This window comes from Apus apus, chromosome 5 (assembly GCF_020740795.1).
Source record: "Apus apus isolate bApuApu2 chromosome 5, bApuApu2.pri.cur, whole genome shotgun sequence".
In the NCBI taxonomy this organism is placed as follows: Eukaryota; Metazoa; Chordata; class Aves; order Apodiformes; family Apodidae; genus Apus; species Apus apus.
Genome location: NC_067286.1, coordinates 28,824,881 through 28,843,900, shown reverse-complemented (window position 1 = coordinate 28,843,900; position 19,020 = coordinate 28,824,881). Strand labels below are relative to the sequence as shown.

The 19,020-nt window shown below is 44.9% G+C and overlaps 1 protein-coding gene across 8 annotated transcripts in view; it reads left to right on the top strand.

The window, feature by feature from the left end:
• The window catches only part of RGS6 (regulator of G protein signaling 6), a 270,371-nt gene that overhangs the window by 242,779 nt on the left and 8,572 nt on the right, over positions 1–19,020 (top strand). For 6 of the 8 annotated variants that reach the window (XM_051620985.1, XM_051620986.1, XM_051620993.1 and 3 more), the window contains 2 exons: positions 6,034–6,123; positions 13,984–14,037. In XM_051620985.1, the coding sequence (XP_051476945.1) occupies positions 6,034–6,123; positions 13,984–14,037 (144 nt within the window). Of the gene's footprint in view, positions 1–6,033; positions 6,124–13,983; positions 14,038–14,457; positions 14,719–19,020 lie in introns of those variants that run through there. The other 2 variants (XM_051620988.1, XM_051620989.1) reach the window with 2 other exon arrangements.

Genomic DNA, 19,020 nt, shown 5'->3' with positions numbered 1-19,020 from the left:
TGCTTCTAAAAACTTGCATTCAGTAGTGGCACAGATCGCTGCCAAAGAGGAGTGGGACTCCTTTGCATTCTTTGGCATAGACTTTTTGGAAGATCCTGGTGGTGGTCTGGTAGAGGGTTCCTGCCTATCAGGCAGGGTTCCAGAGGACGAGCTGTGAAAAGTACAAGAGTGAATAGGGTATGTCTCCAAAAGCCCCTGGATAGCAGGCTTTGCTGCCTGCAAATGTGGGGTTTTCAATTTGTCTTGTGGGGTTTTCAATTTGTCTGGCATTCTGCAAATCTTTCTTGCAGTTGGCCAGAGAGGCAGCTGCCAGTGTTCACATGCTTGCAATACAAAGGGGTCTCCAAATCTCTCACTAATTTACTGACAGGTTGAAGATGTGCTCCAAAACAATCCAAAAGATGTGAATGGGATAGGTGAGTAAGGAGGTTTCTGAGCAGTTTGCAAAGGGCAAAGTGGGCCCTTGGAGCTCAAGTGAACCTGAACAGCTCTCTAGCTTTAGTGTAAGCCCTCCAGAATGGGCTAAAAGTGTGCTAAATGGGAAACGTGTGATGGAAAGGAGAAAAGCATTTGCCATTTCCCTGTATTCCCCCTCATCATCTAAAGCTTACAGCTATGTTTAACATACAAACAGGGAAAACTTTCTATCACCAAATTAAAATGCATGAGCTTTCTGGAACCTAACTGATGTTCAAAGGTCATGAGATTGTTTGGCTTAGCCTTAACAACCCCCAAAGATTCTCAAGCCTGTCACAAAAAGTCACAGTGAGTAAGGTACAGGTGGGATTAGAAATGGATGTGTTTAGCCAACAACACTGCTTTTGTCTCATATACACATTTCAGAAGAGCAAGTTTTTGCACTAAAAAAAAAGGTTCTTAACAGAGACCCCAATTCCTGAAGTCTGCCAGGTGCTTTGTGCAAGTCAGGTGTTGTTATTATTTTTTTATCAGTCAGGTTGTTTTTTTTCCCACATATTTTTCGGGTGTTCCCAAGGTCCTGCTTGGCTGCCACTCATGCCCTCCTCAGGGTCACTGTGCTTTGACTGTGACAGGAGAGAGAGACCTGGGATCACATTACAGCACATTGATTTGAAGCAGGTGCAGCTTTGAGACAGTTTCTGCTATCTCAGCCACCTCCCACGTTCCTGCCTGGATTGCAAACTTTTTTTTTTTTCCCCTCTCCCCTCTTGGCAAGAAAATTTCAAGAGCTTGTCCTTCATCTTCTTCCAAAGATAGAGCCTGTGGAAGGAAAACAGGCAGGAGACGGTGAATCTTCTCAGGGTTAATTTCCCTGCACTTAAGCTGCCAGCTGGAGCTGGAGTGGGATTTCCTCTTGGTTTCATGAAACTGTAGAGAAGAATTTTCTTTTGATTTACCTGGCTGGTTCCTTTGTTTTCTAATTCACAGAAGTGACAATGTTTCCCCCTTTAAAATGTACTGTTTGTTCTCCTTTATATCATCCAATGGGAAGTGCAATGGTTATACTGTCTGAAGTGTAACTCTCATAATACAAGTCTAGGTACAGAGCAGATGCTCAGTGGAGCTGCATAGCCCTCAGGCTCACTGCCTTGTTCTTCCCTTCAGGGAGGAGATGTGATTTTGGTGGCCACAACACAAAAGGGGGTCTGCCTTTTTATGGAGAAGAGGTGCACGCAGGCCCCATTGCCTCCATTATCTTGGTTCAGGATCTGGGGAACAGTGGTTCCAGGGATGTTTGACAGGAAACTCTCTCTGCTTACAGCAGTCTTGTAAGGGAATTGTTTGCTTCCTGGAGATGAAATCCACCATAATTACAAAAGCAGCTTATTGTGTCACCCTCAATATTAGACTGATATTTCCAAATGTGCACCCATCCTGGCAGGAGAGCATCATTATACCCAGCACTCATCAACAGCATGCTGTGTGAGGGACTAAGTGACTGGTCAGCTCAAAAAGCCAGCTTGCCAGGGCTTGCTGACACATGTCAAGTCAGTCTCTGTCTCCACTCTCAGCTGCCACTGCAGTGGCCTGATACAGCAGTGTGGTGCTCAGAGATTGCTGGCAAGGCTGCTGAGGAGACCAATGGAACATGTGATGCCTGTCAACTGCTAGCCAAATCTTTAAAGTTTTCTATTGTGTTTTTTTTTCCTGCTTTCTATCTGTTTTTCAAAGCAGGGTGCTACCTTTCTTAATGATTCAGTACATCAGTTGGGCAATTTTTGTTAAAAGATTGTTTTGAATTTTTGTTTTTGCAGTGTGTCTCCCTAAAGGATTCCTGTCTTGTCTAGAGCAGGGAGCTGGGAGTCAGACCTACCTGGAGAGTGATACCCAGCAGTGCCTGGGAGATGCTGCACTGCCTAGATGAAATGTTGCTCCTGCTGTTGTGCAAATGTGGCACAGGAACTTCCCATGGAACTTACCTGCAAAGAAATGTCATGGTGATGATTCTGGCCAGACTGATCACAGTGCAGGGGACTGTAATGTCCAGAGCTGCCGCTATGTTGTTAAAAATTACACAAGTACTGGATTTACTTTGTAATAATCAGCTTCTTACCCCATAATAAACAACTTCACAAAATGCAGAGTTCTCTGAATGTAAGGATGGGAAGGCTTAGATTTCTTGCCAGCAGTGTCAGGTATGTCAGGCAGCATGCATGCATATTAAGTCCATCAGTAGAGATGCTTCTGCAGTTGGAGATTTCAGTCTTAGGTCACTTTATGCTCCATATTCACTGTGTGATGAAGAGGAGGAGCAAAAGCAGCTGCTCAATAAAATAAGTGAAACACCAGTGGGTTGCAGTTATCCAGAATTGGTTAAAAAGTCCATGATAGAAGAGGGAAAGATGATTTGCACAAGTTGCACAGAGCAGCTAAATCTGTGCAGACACCTCTGGTGATAGGTCCATTTTTCAGGCTTCCTCAGAAGAATATGCTCAGTTGCTAGACTTCCAGTAGCTTTCAATGTATGTAAGGAATGAGGAGCTGCTAAACGGTAGCTCTAAATTCTCCCTAGCAAGTTGAAGATTTCAGAACATATAGCAGAAAATAGCTTGGTGGTGAAGAGCAGAGTAGGGTGAAGATCAAAACAAATGTCCCAGCCCTGGCATTTCCTGTCCTGCAGCTACATTTATTGTGTAACTGGGCTGAGCACACACTGCAACCACAATTTTAGCAGGAACCTTCATGGTGCAGTCTCAGTGGGGATTCTGGCTGTGGCAATGTAAGCTGTCCTGTACTGTTGCAAATTGGAAGGCAGTCTTTGCTGACCTGAGCGACTGGCTCAAGCTTCCAGTAGGCACTTCAGAAATGCAGTGCTGTAAAATAAATGATCAGTGTATCATTCGTTCCTCCAGTCCAGAGCTTCTTCAAAGCAAGCCCTTTGAATTCTTGCAATTAAGCAGTCAAGTTTGCTTCTGAAGCTATGCATGTCCCTCCCTTCCCTTATGCCCAGCTTCGTTCTTCATTAGCATTCAAAGCCTAGGAATAGTTACTCCCTGTTTGATTATATCTTTGGTGAACAGCTGAGAGGTAGCGGTGTTGCTGTTCAGTGATTCCAAGATGTGAAAAGCAGAGAAAATGCTTCATACCAATTAGCCAGCTGCAGTGGCAGTTGGGCTGTGGGTGTGCAGTAGTCCTGTTTTTCAGGGAAGGGCTTCAGTTAAGAAGACAGCTTGTGGTTTATTTCATCTCAGGATCAAAGTATTTTTTCCCCCCCTTCCCACAGCCAGATATTGAGTTTATACTGTTTTAAGGTCAAGTACATGAAGTCGTCTTGACATGAGCAAGAATGATAGTTGTTGCTGGGGTGCCAGTGGGTTGTATGGCCAGCCATGCTCTGCTGTGTTCTCTCTTGCCTACAGACAGTTCATGCAATCTGTCTGCATGGCAATAAAAACTGAGTGTTATTTTCAAAAAATATTACTGCTTTTCAGAGCAGACCTAGTTATCTGACCGCAGGTAAAGGAACCATTTGAAGTCAAAAGGTAGTAAAAAAATGTAACCATGTGTCTATCAAAATGTTAAACAAAATACCCCTGCACTGGCTGCCTTACCTCAGCCTCACAGTACCTTCCTGCCCACCGCCTCAGCATGCTCTCCCACCAGCACCCTGCATGTACTGGGTGCTGCAAGGGAGCACCACTGAGAGGAGGGAAGATCTGGAGACCCCTCAGGCATTTTACTGTTGATGGGCTACAGGGTAGCTGCCCCACTTATTCATCAGTTTCCTCACAGTCATGGAGAAGGACAGAAAAAGACCATTAGATATACAGTTAGGTGGGTTTTTTCCCCCGATTATGAAGAAATCATTAGGGGGATGTGATGTCTCCCTGAGAGACTTTGAGAGGTATTGTGGTAGGGTTTAAATTAAGTGAATCCCAAATTTCTGCTATTTGAAATATTTGAGAGAAAGACAATGTTGTACATAGTTATTCACATCAGAGAAATAGAAACCTTCTGATGACCTTATCCATGATGTGCATTATTCTCCCTCTTCTTGTCTCAGTGCGTACTTGGCTCATTCTGTCCTGAATAAATAGAACAAATACCTCACAGCTGGATGTGAAATCTCATGGCAGTGCTGTAGGTGAGAAGTACGAAGCTGTGCTCTGCCTTGTGTTTTTCTGCAGCAAGGAAGAGTGACAGTTGCTAAATGGCTTTATACGAGCATTTGTGTTGCAAACTCTTGTGCTATCCTTCAGATAGATAGTGCTACACAAACGAGGATTTGTCAGGTCTAAAAGCAAGTATGGAAATTAACCAGTAAAAATCGTTCCACACTGAGTTGTAGCTCAAAGGATATGTTTATGCTGTGTTGTGGGAAAACCAGTGGCAGTTATGTCCCTCTTAGGACTGCATCAAATAGTACAAGAAAGCTGAATTAAGTAGTTCTTCTGTGTATAGACAGGTCATCACCAATTACCCATGATGGTGAAGATGAGGGAATTCTGCTAGGCTTGTGAACACTGTGAAATAGTCTATGCAACTTCAGACTGGTTTGGCTCATATGGTTTCATGTACAATAGCTTTAGGGCAGGAGAGAATATTTCACGTTATATAAATCAGTATAGATAAAATTGCTCATTAACTCTATAAAAGTGCTTCCTTGTGCGAAGTCTAAGAGAAATATCCAGGGTGCCTGTTTTTCTTTTGAGTTCCTTTAGTGTGTTTGGTCAAAGTATTTTGGTTTTATGTTATTGGTGTTTGGGATAATATCTATTACAAATCCAGGGATAATTAGGGGAAGAAGAGCTGACTGTGTTAAGGGATTCTTGGCAGGAAGGTACAGCTAAGCAAGGAAGCTGGAAAAGGGGAGGCATGAAGTTCTGCAATGAAACGTCACTTTGTAAGTCTAAAGATGCACATAGTAAGTGCTTTCAGAGCAAACTGGTAACAGCAGTTTGACTTGCTGGGAGAAAAAAGACCTTAGGGGAGGGACTCATGTGACATTATATATATGATGTAGCCAAACACATCTGAGCTAGTTGTGTAACCTCCCTGCACAGTCACCAGAGATACAGGCTTTTCCATGATTTTAACAGGTTGGCTTTCTTGGAAGTATGTCTTTAGTGGACATGAAATGTCTCCAAGTATCAGTTCCCCTCTGTAAACAGGAGGGGGATGCTGAGTGATAGTTTGGCCATCTATGAGTGGTAAAATGAAGCCTAATCTACAGGAAAATTTCTGGTGTTTATTTCTTCCTTCTTGAGACATCCCAGTAGTTTCAGCCTGGCTAGACACCTGCTTCTTCTAGTCTGGGAACTTCAGAGAGTTGCAGCCTTTGCAGAAGAACTCTGATTACTGAATAATGTGTGCCAGCCTTTGGGGTGAGGGCCATCTCTTTGTTTAGTGTTCATACAGCCCCAGGCACAGCAGGGTCCTGCCCCAGGATGGACCTCCTGTGCACTACCACAACACAGATAATCAATAATAGCAGACTTAATTAGGACTTTGATCAGCCTCTCTTCCTTCTAATTTGCTGTGTTTTAAATCCCTGTGATGTCTAAATGAGGTTTGATAACAATTCTCTGTCTCTCATTTCCTCCTGTCCCATAGGAGCACATTTACAAGCTGATGAAGAGTGACAGCTACGCGCGCTTCCTCCGCTCGAATGCTTACCAGGACTTACTGCTGGCAAAGAAGAAGGTATCTGTTGGAAAGGACATGCTTGCATCTCTTAGCATCTCTTGATTCTCGCCTGCTGCTTGCTGCTTGTCTGAAAATTAAAATACGGTTTTCTTTCCCACCCCCCTCTTCATTTAACAAAGGAATGAGCTTTTGCTTTCCTCACTGGGGACACAGAGTACGGCATCCATATGCACAGCCTCAACTTGTGTTTTGGGGGAAGCATGGTGACCCAAGGTAAAAATAATACGGAAAAGTGTTTGTTGTGCCCAGCTGTCTCCAAAACCCAAATTAAAATTGCCTCCTTCTCATGACAAAGACAGTGGCTGATATGACAAGCAAGCCCCATCAATCTATTAATTACAGGTGCAAATTTCAACCATACTGGGGTCCACTTCCCTAGCCTCACTGTGTGATCTTTCCTTTAGATGCCTTACCTGCAGACCTCCCTGCCATGATTTCCACGCTCCCTTTCTCCCTTTCCCTTGCTTTTGGCTCCCCAGTGATTTTTCGTTTTCCTTGGAGATTATAAGTAATTGTGACCCATATGATAATCAAGAATTCCAGCCATGCTTTCTCACAAGAGAAAGGGTTTGAGTTCTTTTCAGCCTTTGTGGTGTGTGCATGTGCTCTGCCAGTACTGTGTATCTGCCAGGACCCCCCAGTTCAGGGTAGAGAAGGAGAGGTTATGCAGAGTTATAGCAGCGCCTGTCCAAGTGTCCTGTCTTTCTGAGAGGGCTGGGAGGTAAGCTGCTGATCTCTGCTTTTGTGGTTGTGTTCAAATGTTTCATGCACCTCCTGACTTACTCCCATAAGTTTGCGTGTCCGACTGTGTGCATGTGTATGTACGTACACGTGTACGTGTCCCACTTATATTTGGCTTCCAGGACCGTACATGAACTGACTCCTGACTCCTGCAGCCTGAATGTGTGGTTTCCCATCACTGTCTTCCCTGGTGTTTTTCTGCTGCATTCTCTGTGTGCTGCCAAATTACATTGCACTGGCACAGCGCAATGAAATCCCAGTGGTATTTCTGTCCTGATTGTCATTGTGTGCCCTAAAAGCAGGCATATGGTGACAAAAGGGGACAAACCTCTCTGTTGCCTGTGCCTGGGACTACTGGCAGGTGGATTAGGGGAAGGTAATGGAGGACAGCAGTGAGCCCTGTTTCAAAATGTCTGGTTTGAGACAGCATAAACCAGTGCTGCTTACATTTGAAAAGGTTAGACCTGACTTAAGAGTTCAGAGGCTGTGCAGAAAGAAGAAGGTAGAAGGCAAAGACTTCTGATGATCTAAAGCTTAAAAAACCTTTGCCATCTTCCTACCGGTATGAACTAGCAGTGTATGTCTCCCAACCCCAAGTCCCTCTTGAGCATGTGAGGGTTTGTGTGCTTCAAAGCAGGAGATTTTTCTCCTCCCACCTGAGCACACTCAAACCGTTTTTTTTTTTTGTTTTGCTGTCAGATCAAGCCCTGGATGTGTCAGTATGACATCCTCATCCCCCTGCAAACTGCCGGAGGAGCAGGTTTTGGTGTCATGTTAACAGAGCCATGAAAGTTAAGAATCAAGTTTCTTTTTGAAAGAGCTGTGGGTGCACGAGTAAACATAACAAGGCACGAAAAAGGCAGGAGTAGATCTGTGTAGATGGCCTGTTCACCAGCTTTAGAGGATGCAGAAGGGAAGCTAATATTACTCCAGAATCTGTAAAGCTCTTTGCAATCATGTTTCATTATGTTGGGCAAGTGAACATTTCTGAAGCAGTGTAAGTACAGAGATGCTGACAGAAAGTGAAGTTTCTTTACTCTGAGCTACACAGTGAGTTCATCAGTGCCTTTGGTGCAGCTTTGAGAAGGCATCCCTTTAAAACTCCTCTAAAGAGCTGGAAAGCAGAGGGAAGGAAAAGAGAAACCCAGCTGCATATCAAAGCCTGTGTGGATGGAGGATTTGGTATAGAGCCTGCATACAAGTTCCAGATTCACTGATATGAACAGAAATTCACTGCAGTTTTTTTAAGACTGATGAGTCTGGGGCATGAGTATGTCTTGCCCCAAAGACATTATCCTAATGTTGCCTATGTACCACACTGATATGGCACAGCCTTACTTTTACTGCTGAAAATAAGTTCCGTCAGAAGCACAGCATGATGGACGTGGGCTAAAAGAGCTTCTTACACAAAGCAAATTAATATCTCTGTGGCTTGAGATTCACAAATTAGTATTTTGTGGGTAAGTTTATGCCATTTGGGGTCTTTTTCCTTCCAGCACTGGGTTGTGACAAGCAGAGTGGGCAGAAGGGAAAAGGTTGGCTGTGTGGCTAAAACACAGGACCGGGAGCCAAAAAACATGCACTTTCCCTGGTTCCCCCACTTGATTTCTTGTGACACCTTGGGCAAAACAAGGTTCAGTTTTGCCTGTGTCATCTCCCCTGTCAACTGGGAATAGTAACGACCTGCTCAGTGGAGAGGTGGCAAGGCTTGATTGGTGCCTCAAAACATGCTTGACATTTTTGAAATTGGTAAGGGACTGTAAGTTTGAAAAGTTACTTTTTTTCCACACCATACAATAGCCATAGATATGGGAGCTTCTCCTCCTTGCTCTGGGAGTGCAGTAATGGAGGGGAGGGAGGAGAAGTTATGGGTCAGGACTGAGATACAATGACAGAATTACGAGTGGTGCCAGGGAGGATAAAAGGAACATATTGTTCACACCACTAACTGATGCAAGACAGTGGACATAGGCTGTGTACAGACCAAGCATACATACTTTGTTAATCCATTTTAGATTGTTTTTTTCTGTGTTCTTCCCAATGTCTTTATTGCAAATAACCACAGTATTATTGGCCTCAATCCTGCAGATTCATGGTGCTCAGCAGGGAACATGAGGTTGGCCTCCAGCAAGGGTGTGATTGGAAGCAGTGTGCTGCAGAGGCAGAATGCTGGGTGTAGCTCCCTGCCTTGCACAGAAGTCCTCCTCCCCTGCCAGGCTGGAGGAGAGGAGGGACAAGGGCAGAGCCCTGTCCTCAGGATGAATGACTGTACACCCAGCCCAATTCAGGCTCTGTGCCTCCATGCCCAGCCTTCTCCCTTTAGCAGAGAATAGAAACCTCAGGGCCTCTGAAAGCAGCCAGCTCAGCAGCAAAGGGCTGGATGGTGCTGAGATCCCTGACTGGCTTATCACATTTTATTTGTGCATCTACACAACATGCCCCGCTTGTGCTCCGGCGAGTCAAGCATCAACCTGCTCCTTTTTCAGCAGATATGCACGTTACTTCAGGCTACTTTACAGCAGGTAATCACCACTGCACCACCCCTCAGCCTTCCTCCACGGAAGCCAAAATGGTGGCTGGAGGTCCTTAAACAGCAGCGAGCCTCATGTCAGAACGAGTGCTGTGGCAAACCTCCTTGCTCAAGGCAGGGAGAAGATTTGGCTGGGTGACTTGTCTGCAAAGCAGGGGTTTATTCCCTGGGGAAGGAGCAGCATAGATTATTTAGTGCACATGGAAGGGGGTGGAGGTGCACAGGAGCTTTTTTAACAGCGGAGGAGCAGTCAGACATGTGCTCTGCTAGTTATTTTTGAGGAGATAGGAAAGAGGGAACAGAAAAGACCTGGAGGCACTTTCCATTACTCCTTGTAAAGGTGAAACAATAACACTGGTGGGCATCTCCAAGTTAGCAGGCACTTGACTGCCAGCTGAAGTGGCAGCTGAGCTGTCACAGCTCCGGTGTTCATGGCAGCCTGGCACAGGGTAGCTTCCTGCTGTCCAGCCCTGCCTGCAGGCAGGGGAGCATCCTGGAAAAGTGGCTGCAGCACAGACAGGCTGCAAAGCTATGGATGTGAGTCGTGTCACACCGGGGTTGGATTTTGCTCAGTTTAGAGCATTGTTTTCCTCTCCAGCTGGTTCAGAGAAGAGTGAGTTCTCTGTGGTCCTGTGCAAATGGACACAAAGTAGATGCAAAATACTGTTCCAGGCATTTGGTAGCTTTGTAGATGCCCTTTGCTTTCTTGCTTTGGACAGTTGTACCTGACTGCCTGAGAAGCCCAGGACCGACTCCTGGCCTTTTCCTGAGCCAGGGTCAGGGAAGTGGTTATCCTTTATTTTTGTCTTATGCTGTTCCCTCTGGAACTCATGGTTTTCACCATATTAAAGTTCAAAAAAGCCGCACCCCAAGCTCCAAAGTCTCATACAAAAAAAAAAAAAAAAAAAAAAAAATTCAATAGCAAACAAAATTAATCCTAGGGTGGAGAGAGGGAGGGAGGGATTTTTGCAGACCTGCAGTTCTGAAGACCAAGCTTTTGGATGCATTTCTCTACCCCTTTTCAGATCTCTGGCAAAGAGTGTCAGCAAGGGAATGGCTAGGAGCTTCATGCCATAAGAGACAGGCTGTATTTTCAGCACCCTTCTTTTGAAGCATGGCTTTTATCCAGAGCCCCTGTCCCGACTGCTCTATATTGTCCAGCAAGATTCCTACTGCACATTCTGTTCCTGTCTCAGTCCCCTCAGGACACACTTGACCAATTTGATTCAGTGGTAGGACTTGGCTTGAGTGTTGTAAAGATGCTGAGCAATTTTCTCATAATTACTTTTAATAATCAGGGTCAGCTGGTTTTCGTAAGTTTATTCTCCTTACAGTGCCCTGTGCCAGCAGAATCTACACAAAGGAACTTAACATTGGGGTGGCTGGGTAAATAATTAATCATGAAAAAAAAAAGGAAAATTTGGAGTAGACAATCAATAATTAGTGAACAGTTCCTAAGTGGTGAGATCCATTTTTCTGCACCTATCTGAGCTGAGAGGTTTTCATTTGCAGCAGAGGTTGTTGTTTCGTATTTTATTCAAATACACATGTCCTTTGCCATTAGCTGGTGGAGTCTGTTGGTGTATTTCCTGGCAAAGATGGTCTTTTTTGCACCTAGGAGGCCTGCTTGGCCTGGCATGCACATGTGTTTCACTGCCTTTGCCCTTTTCCCTCTCAATGTGTGTTTGTGCAAACGCCATTGTGGTGCTGCAGCAGGCACAGCTCCAGCATCTGCAGCCTTGTCAGACTCTTCCTCCACAGGACCCCAGATCTGTTCACAGGACTGAGAAAGGTCTGACTTGGTCACTTTTCTTTATTTTTATTTTTATTTTTTTACTTTGTTATTTTTCAATTCCTTCCTCTGCTGTGCAAGGCAGCCTCCACACCTCCATGCCGTGCTGGAGGGATGCGGGCAGGCACCTCTGCAGCAGGCTGCCAGCCAGATGGTCTGCAGGCAAGCAGGCAGATAGAGCCAGAGAGCCCTACAGCCAGCACTCACACCCACTGCCATTAAAGCTGCTCCACTGGGCTCATCACTCTGCAGCCAGCTTGCCTCAGCTGCTTTTTATTTTACTGGAAAATGTTGTGCTTTGACTCAGAGCTGGATGCTATGGGGATGAGCTTTCCATGCACCCAGCTGGCCCCAGCCTGCCATCCCCATGCCAAATGTGCGGGGTTGCTGCAGCCTTTGCTTGCAAGGCACTTCTGTGGGACACCATTGCTGCTCTTGGTACCTGCTTCCCCACGCCATGGTGGGGAAACAGCCTTGTGTGTGTCCTCCTGTGCTAGGTGAGCTCTCAGCACCCCAAGAAGGTGCTCATCATCTTTGAAGCCCAGCTGCACAGGAAGCTGCATCACCTTGCTAGTAGCAAAAACAGACACTAAATTTTGAGAGTGTGGCCTGTTTTCAGCAGCTCACTCTCCTTTGCCCCCAGTGCACTCCAGAGCTCCACTTTAAAATGCTGATTTTACAGCCCACAGCAATGTGATGCTGCAGACGCCAAGTGCCTTGCTCCACTGGGGAGCCTCACAGAGCCCTCTGCCTCTCTGCCTTTTGTGTAGGTTATTTCTTCTCTTGGGTGAAATGAATGCCTCTACCCTGGCTGTGGGTGGGTCTTGCTGCCCTTGCAGGAGACCAGCATGGAGCTCTGTGCATGGCCATGCACTGCTGTCCTCAGACCCACTTATCGTGACACGTTCAGCCAAGGAGGCAGGACTGCAGCCTCTCTCTGTCACCTCTGCTTCTTTTGGGGTGCCTGGACACTGCTGAGGCTCCTTCATGGAGGGGATCTGTGATGCTCTGAGCACTTGCACTGCTGCAGTTAGCAAACTGGGGGGCTGACATTCCTTTTCCCTTTCCCCTCTCACATGCAGGGAGGGGCAACTAACCCTCAGGTTAGTGCATGTTAAATACTCCTTTGGGATGCATATTACTGGGTACCTTTCTGGTCCCCTGCCAGCCAGGAAGCCTGCTTTGTTGCTTGGTACATGCTCTGAGGCCTTGGCTCCATCCACTGTATGGACTAAAACAACAAGCCTCTAGCTTTTACTTCTGATACCACTTTTGGAACATGAGAGCTGATGGTGTGGCTTCCTCAAATGGTTGTAAGAGGGGAGGTTGCTTGACTCTTTCTTCTGGACAAAGAATATTGCTTGTCTTAAGAGGGCCTTGTCTTCTGGTCTCATTACTGTTGGTGCAGCAGGGAGAATTAGCCCCATCTCTTCCTGGGATGCTTCAGACTAGCCTTGTAGACATCAGAGAGCTGCTGTTCATGGCAGCTGAGATGAAGAAGCAGAAGAATCACTCACCTAGAAGCCTATACTCACCTATACAAGTTTTCATCTGATTTATCTGATACACTTTTGACTTCCTTACATCTTCTCTGTCTGGTTTTTGCACTGTTGCGTTACCCTGGGCATTGTTACTGCAGCTGAATCCGTGGCAGATAATACAGCAGGTGGGCACCTCTGATGAGTACCTCCAGTGCAGTGCTTGTTTCTAGTGAAGTGTTTCTTTCCAATGAACTGTTGTGCACCATCATTACTGTGGTTTTCCCTTATATGTAGCTCCTTATCCCCTTCACAGCAGTTTTACTTCTATCTTATCACCTCCATTTCACTGGCTCACCATATTAAAATAGGTTTCTCTCCTGGAAATCAGCAGTACCTATAGCTTTGTAACTGCAGTGAGCTTTCTGTCATGTTATCGAGTTTCTTCTCGTCTCCGTAACAATTTGTTTCTTTTAGATATTCCAGCAAACATACCAATAAATTGTTTAGTTCTTCCTTGTTAGCGACGGTTAGATCTCCCTTGTGCCAAATGAATGAAGTGTTGCAGTGAGCATCCTTCTCAGGGATACGTTAATAAAGCCATGATGTACGTGCTTGTCTTCTTGCAGTGAAGTTGAATGTCTTCTTGGGTATGGGCAGTCCTGTATTCCAGATTCAAAAATACCAGTGCCCCAGTTCTGCCTGTATCTTTCTATGGGCTTGCACAGACTTACATACACTGTCTTATGTTTTGATGTAGCCAGACTTATTGGAAATGTTCTTCTAGCCTCTGGATAAATAGAGTGTAGGTTCCCTGGAAATGAGTTCAGTGGTGGTTTTCTTCCAGTGCTGTATTCACTCACACATTGCTTTTTAATGTTGTAAAAGTTACTGTGGAGTTTTTTTTTTCATCTCTCTAAGCAAGTAGATGGGAGCCTCCAGTCAGCTGTTTGGCAGATATTAACCAGAATCAGAGGTCTCAGCTCAAATAGCCGCAGAAGGAAAATTCAATGAGCAAGAAATCAATATCAATAGCTGTGAGACGTGGCAACACAGGCACTATTTGAACCATTCAAAAAACTCAAAGGAGAAGAGGTGACATTCTCCAAGAGTAAAAGTAGTGATGTCTCTTATTCTTTCAGGGGCTTTGGTTTCTTATGTTTGCTGTTGCAAACATTGATTTCTGCTTTTTACATTTTTTTACAACTTTTTCCCCTTGCTGCTTCCTTATATTTTGCTGCTGTTTTGAAAAACTGCATTTAAGCTGAAGGGTTTTTTTCTGTATTTTTTTTCTCCCCACTTTTTTCCCTGTTAAGCCAGAGAATGAGCAAGGTCGTAGAACTTCTCTAGAAAAGTTCACTCGCAGCGTGGTAAGTTTATTTTCTTTTCCCTCCACCCTTTCCTCAGAACTTCATTTTTAGTTGGGGGGAATGTGGGTGCTTGACTTTTTATCTCATCCTTTATTTTTGCAGCTAGCATCTTTGCAGCTTCTCTTTTAATACTGTAGCTCATCTAAATAGTAGCTCCAAAGAGGGGGGAGGGTGGGAAGCAGAATTCCATAATGCTCATTCTGGCTTATCATCACTGCAAAAGCAAATGGATTTTTGTCTAAAATGAAATACAAAGTTGTCTTTTTGCTGTATTCACACTACGATATTCGCTGTGGCTTTTCCTTGCACAATGAAGTAGAAGAGCATGGTTCTCATAGTGCCATTGCAACAATATCCACACTGACCCCTGTGCATGGTTAATGGTACCATACGTGTATACACATCCATGTCCCCCCACAGCGCTGCGGCCGCTTCCTCCGTTGCCCCCATCTGTTGGTGCTCATCTGATGGGCGATAATGCTGTGACTCCTTCAGGACACCCACACGGGAAAAGGAGGGCACCAACAGCAAGAAACATGACACCTTTTACATAAGGGGATGATGGGATCTCAAGGGCAATGGACAGATGTCCTCTCCTATCTTGTCCTTCACCAGACTTCACCCTCCAGCCAGTCTGACGGTGGGGGATGCTGGTCTGGCCACAGAGACATGCTGGGCACTGGCTGGGGTTGCTTCTCTCCAGCCCCCAGGCAGGACCACAGAGCTTGGACAAGACTCACTCGTCCACTTGCTTTCAGGGATCTGCATGTGCAGCAAATTTTCTAGAGAAAGGGAAGAGCAGGGAGAGGGGGCAGGACCAGAGGGAGATGGTGCCAGCGGCGTGGAGGAGCAGGGGTACTGGGCAGCAGGGGTGGGACAGGCTGTGTGTGTGGGCTGGCATAGAACAAGGACGGGGCTTGAATTGAAGAAGCAGCAACAGGGTCTGTGGGGCATTATTCTTGTGTTGCTCAGTATCAAGTACATTTTTACTTGGTATGTCATACAGTTTTGGCATATTGCTGTGGTCTTCACATATCGCCCATCATTAGCTGTAAGGTGATACTGGGACAGCAGAGTCATCAAGCAGTTGATTCCCATAGAAGCTATAGTACAGAACAATTGTTTCATAGAAAGTTCATGAGCCGTGTCATGGCTTTATAACAGCTTTATAATGAGGGCACTATGTGTATATACAGTACTTACACTTGCATTTGTGTGTCTGTATGTGCATTTCTATATACACTGTATATGCACACATGGCATATAAATATAAAACATTCGTACATACAGATAGAAAAGGGGAAACTCTGCAGGTAAGTGTGAGCTAGTGTAGAGCAAATAAACCTAGAGGGGTTCTTTCTGACGCTGCACAAGCAAACCCAAATGTAACACGCAGAGCTTTGTAGTATATCCACTGGCAGACTTCCTGGAGAATATATTTATATAGCTAATGCATATGCACACATTTAAAAGATGTTGATACAAAATATATCACTACGCCCATCTGCATATTTACTACTTTCTAAGAGTCTGCCAGAAAGAGGAATAGGCGAGATTTTTTTTAAACAAACTATGCAGAAATATTTATACCGAGTGGTAAATTCTGCTCCCAGATTTGCCAAATACGTAGAAGAGTAACTCTCTACTTTACTAGACTGTCTGGGTTTACAGTATACAGCCAAGGATGGATTTTTCTCTTGCATTTGATTTGAAGGGTAACTTGACAAGCTCAGTTTGGGATGGTGGAATTATAATTAAGTACCTGTAAATAAAATTATTGTACATTGCTTGGCACTTTAGTTCATTTTTGTCTTAATTGCTAGCATGCTCAAAGCATTTTCTTCCATGTTTCTTAGTGCAGATATAAAACGTCGTCCTCTGATGGCATGATGGCTACCAGATCTAGGAGGGGTCTGCATTTTTTATACTTTGTATTATGGCGGTTTGTGACTACCATCAGATGAGAAAACAGGCACTATGTTGGCATGTCATAATGCCCTCAGAGGACAACATTACCAAAGCAGTAACTGTATGGCATACTCTGGGGAGTAGGAATTAAGACAAAGTTAATTCTGCATGCTCTAGTTCTCCAAAATGCACTACAGTTCCCCAGCTGTGTAGGATTGGAGCAGTACAGCTGCCCTCATTCCCAGGGCTCCACTATACTGTAGTGATTGCTCATTACTGGGTCACATATTCAGGCTGACCCTGCACAGACGCACTGAAGTTAAGCATATGCTTAAGGTTTGACTGAAACAGAGCCTGAATGCTCAGCTCTCTTCAGGAGGGGGCCCTAGGCCTATTTTGCAAACAGAAAAATATGAAGTCAGATTTCCAGTGATGGCTGTAAGAGGAATGTCCAAAACAGACAGGGCTAGAAATTTATTTGCCTTGAGAAGCCATCACTGGGATGCAGCTGTGGCTTCCAGAATGGCTCTACTATAAACTACCCATGAACCTGGGCCACCCCCAGGCTGTGCTGCTCTGTTGGACTCTGGAAGGGCACAGGAGACTCACAGGGATATTTTCAGATTTGGCTGTGGCACGTGACCCAGCATTTTGGGAAACTACTGAACTGAGGTCCTTGCCACGGCAGCCTGTGCTTGGGGCCGTGCTGGGTGCTTCTGCCTCCCAGAGGTCTGAGCCAGCCTGGATGGTCCTGCCTGGCCAGACCTGCCCGCAGCCTTTGCATTCACTGGGAAACCCTGCCATGGTCATGGGAACTGGAAATATGTTGCAAAACTTGGGCAGAACTTCAGGTTTAGATAAAAACAGGCATTTCAAGGTAAATTGCTTTTGGATGTCAAGATTTAAATATGGATTTCAATAACACAATTTGACTGAAGACTTAGGTCATTTAGCAAAAACATCAGAACATTACTAGTATAGAAATAACTCAAAGTCAGATACAGTGGGGACTAAAGTGGACTGGTTGGGTTTGTTCTTTCTGCACCACCATACTTATTAGTAAAAGAATATTTAAAATGTGTTTTAAATTTTCTTCCAGCATCACTAGGTTGTTGCTTCCTATAGTACTCTGGCACTTCAGGCATATTGAGAACCTCTCCGGATTAATTTTTAGCTCATTGTTGCTACAAATCAAGCAGTTAGTGTTGTTTAAAATGTGCTTTTACTTTTCCATGGAGATAAGTAACACAGGGAAAACATATATCTAATGATGTTATGGATTCCTTTTGCATAACATACTCAAATTTGGGGAACTTGGTTCCACTAACAGTGTAGGTGGCATAGAGTCAGAGCAGGAGCATGGAGGTGGAGGTTTACAACCCCTTCCTTGCTCATGATGCTGTACTTACAAGGGGGATTTCCATACCAGAGAAAGCCTATTTGTAGCCAGAATGCCAGACATGCCCAGCTTCTTACAGAGTCTTCATGTGAATGAAAAAAGCCCTACTAGCCAGCCAGAGGCCTAACACCTTCAAGAGTATCAATGGGGAATAAGAAAGATTATCTGTTACAGATTATTTTTGGTTTTCATACCACTGTTCATACCACAGGCCCCACTGTCTTCACCTTGATTTGGTACTTTTGAACAGGAGAAAGTACCTCATGACTAATGAATGCACCAAGTTTTGGCACCACATCTTTCTGGAATCCAGGTGCTGTCTGGTCCACATTAAGCAGGACACTGACAGCAAGACCTTGCAGGAGAATTTTAATTGCGGTGATGGTTCACTTTTTACTTCCAGGTCTTTTCAAAGTATCAGCTGATACCTTTATGCAATGGCCAAGAAGAGGGTTGAACCCACCACTGGCCAAGTCCTCCCATAGCAAAGGGCATAGTTTGCAGCACCTACCTGTCTGTGTTCCCCTTGGACCAATGGGACATCTCTCTGACCCAGAGCCCAAAGTGTCAGGCATCCTCAACCTCCTCAGCTTACCAGCCTGACATCTGCAGCCACTGGGTCAGTGTGTTTTTTGTGGCAGCCCTGCATCAGAGCCTGGGCAGAAGCTGTGTGGTCCTGGAACCAAACGTTGTGGTCATACCAAAGGGCCACGTCCATGCGGCAGAGCAGATCACCACAGGGCACATGTCACCAATCACTGCTAGAGCATAGGGGTGGCAGATTTCTTATCTCCCCGTTCATGTTTTGAAGAGTCCTCAAAACTATGTGGGCAGCACAGTGGTAGGATAGAATAGATCTCTGATCTCCTTGGGCCTGTGCTGGACTCCTGTGCTGTGAAATCACAGCTATAAAACTGGACTTGCTCTCCCATGCTGTTCACAGGGGCCCTGGGAAGGGTTGATCTCAGGGAGCTGCAGATCTGACAGTCTGCTGCATTGGAGCACTTACTAATCCACATCATTTAAAAAATGATGGCACTGCACATGGTGGCAGGTTTATCTTATTACAATTTTCCTTTTGAATACAGCAAGGATTGACATTATGAAAGCGGAGTTAGCCTGTCTTCTCTCCCAAGTGAAGATAAATGGCATCATAAAAATCAGACATCATGTATCATATATGTTATAAATAATACCTGATATTGAGGTAATAACTTAATTTTAAAGACACACATGCACACAAATCCATATACCTACATCTCTCTCTTCTGTCATACTTGATCATCTTACTAATTAAAAGGAACCTGCTATACTATTTTTACCCATGCAGTCCCAGCCTAGCTGTTTGAACCACTGTAGTTTCCCATCTGCTTTAGAAATTATTTAATAATCAGATACACAGAGGCTTAGCTCGTGTAAGCTGAGATGATCCTTTAGGGCTAAGAGTAGAAGGAATATATATTTTAACGAGTACATTTAGAGAAACCATTGCTGCTTTAGTCTCACAAAGGAAGCCACCACATCTCGGCCGAACTTGCATTGGTGGCCATTTACATTTACTAAAGGAGTGGACAGGAGGGGGTTCCTTTGTTGCATCTTGTAGTATCCTGAGTATTATCTCTAAAAGCAGCAATGGTTACTCCAGCAATAACAGGGATTGAACCTATTGATACCAG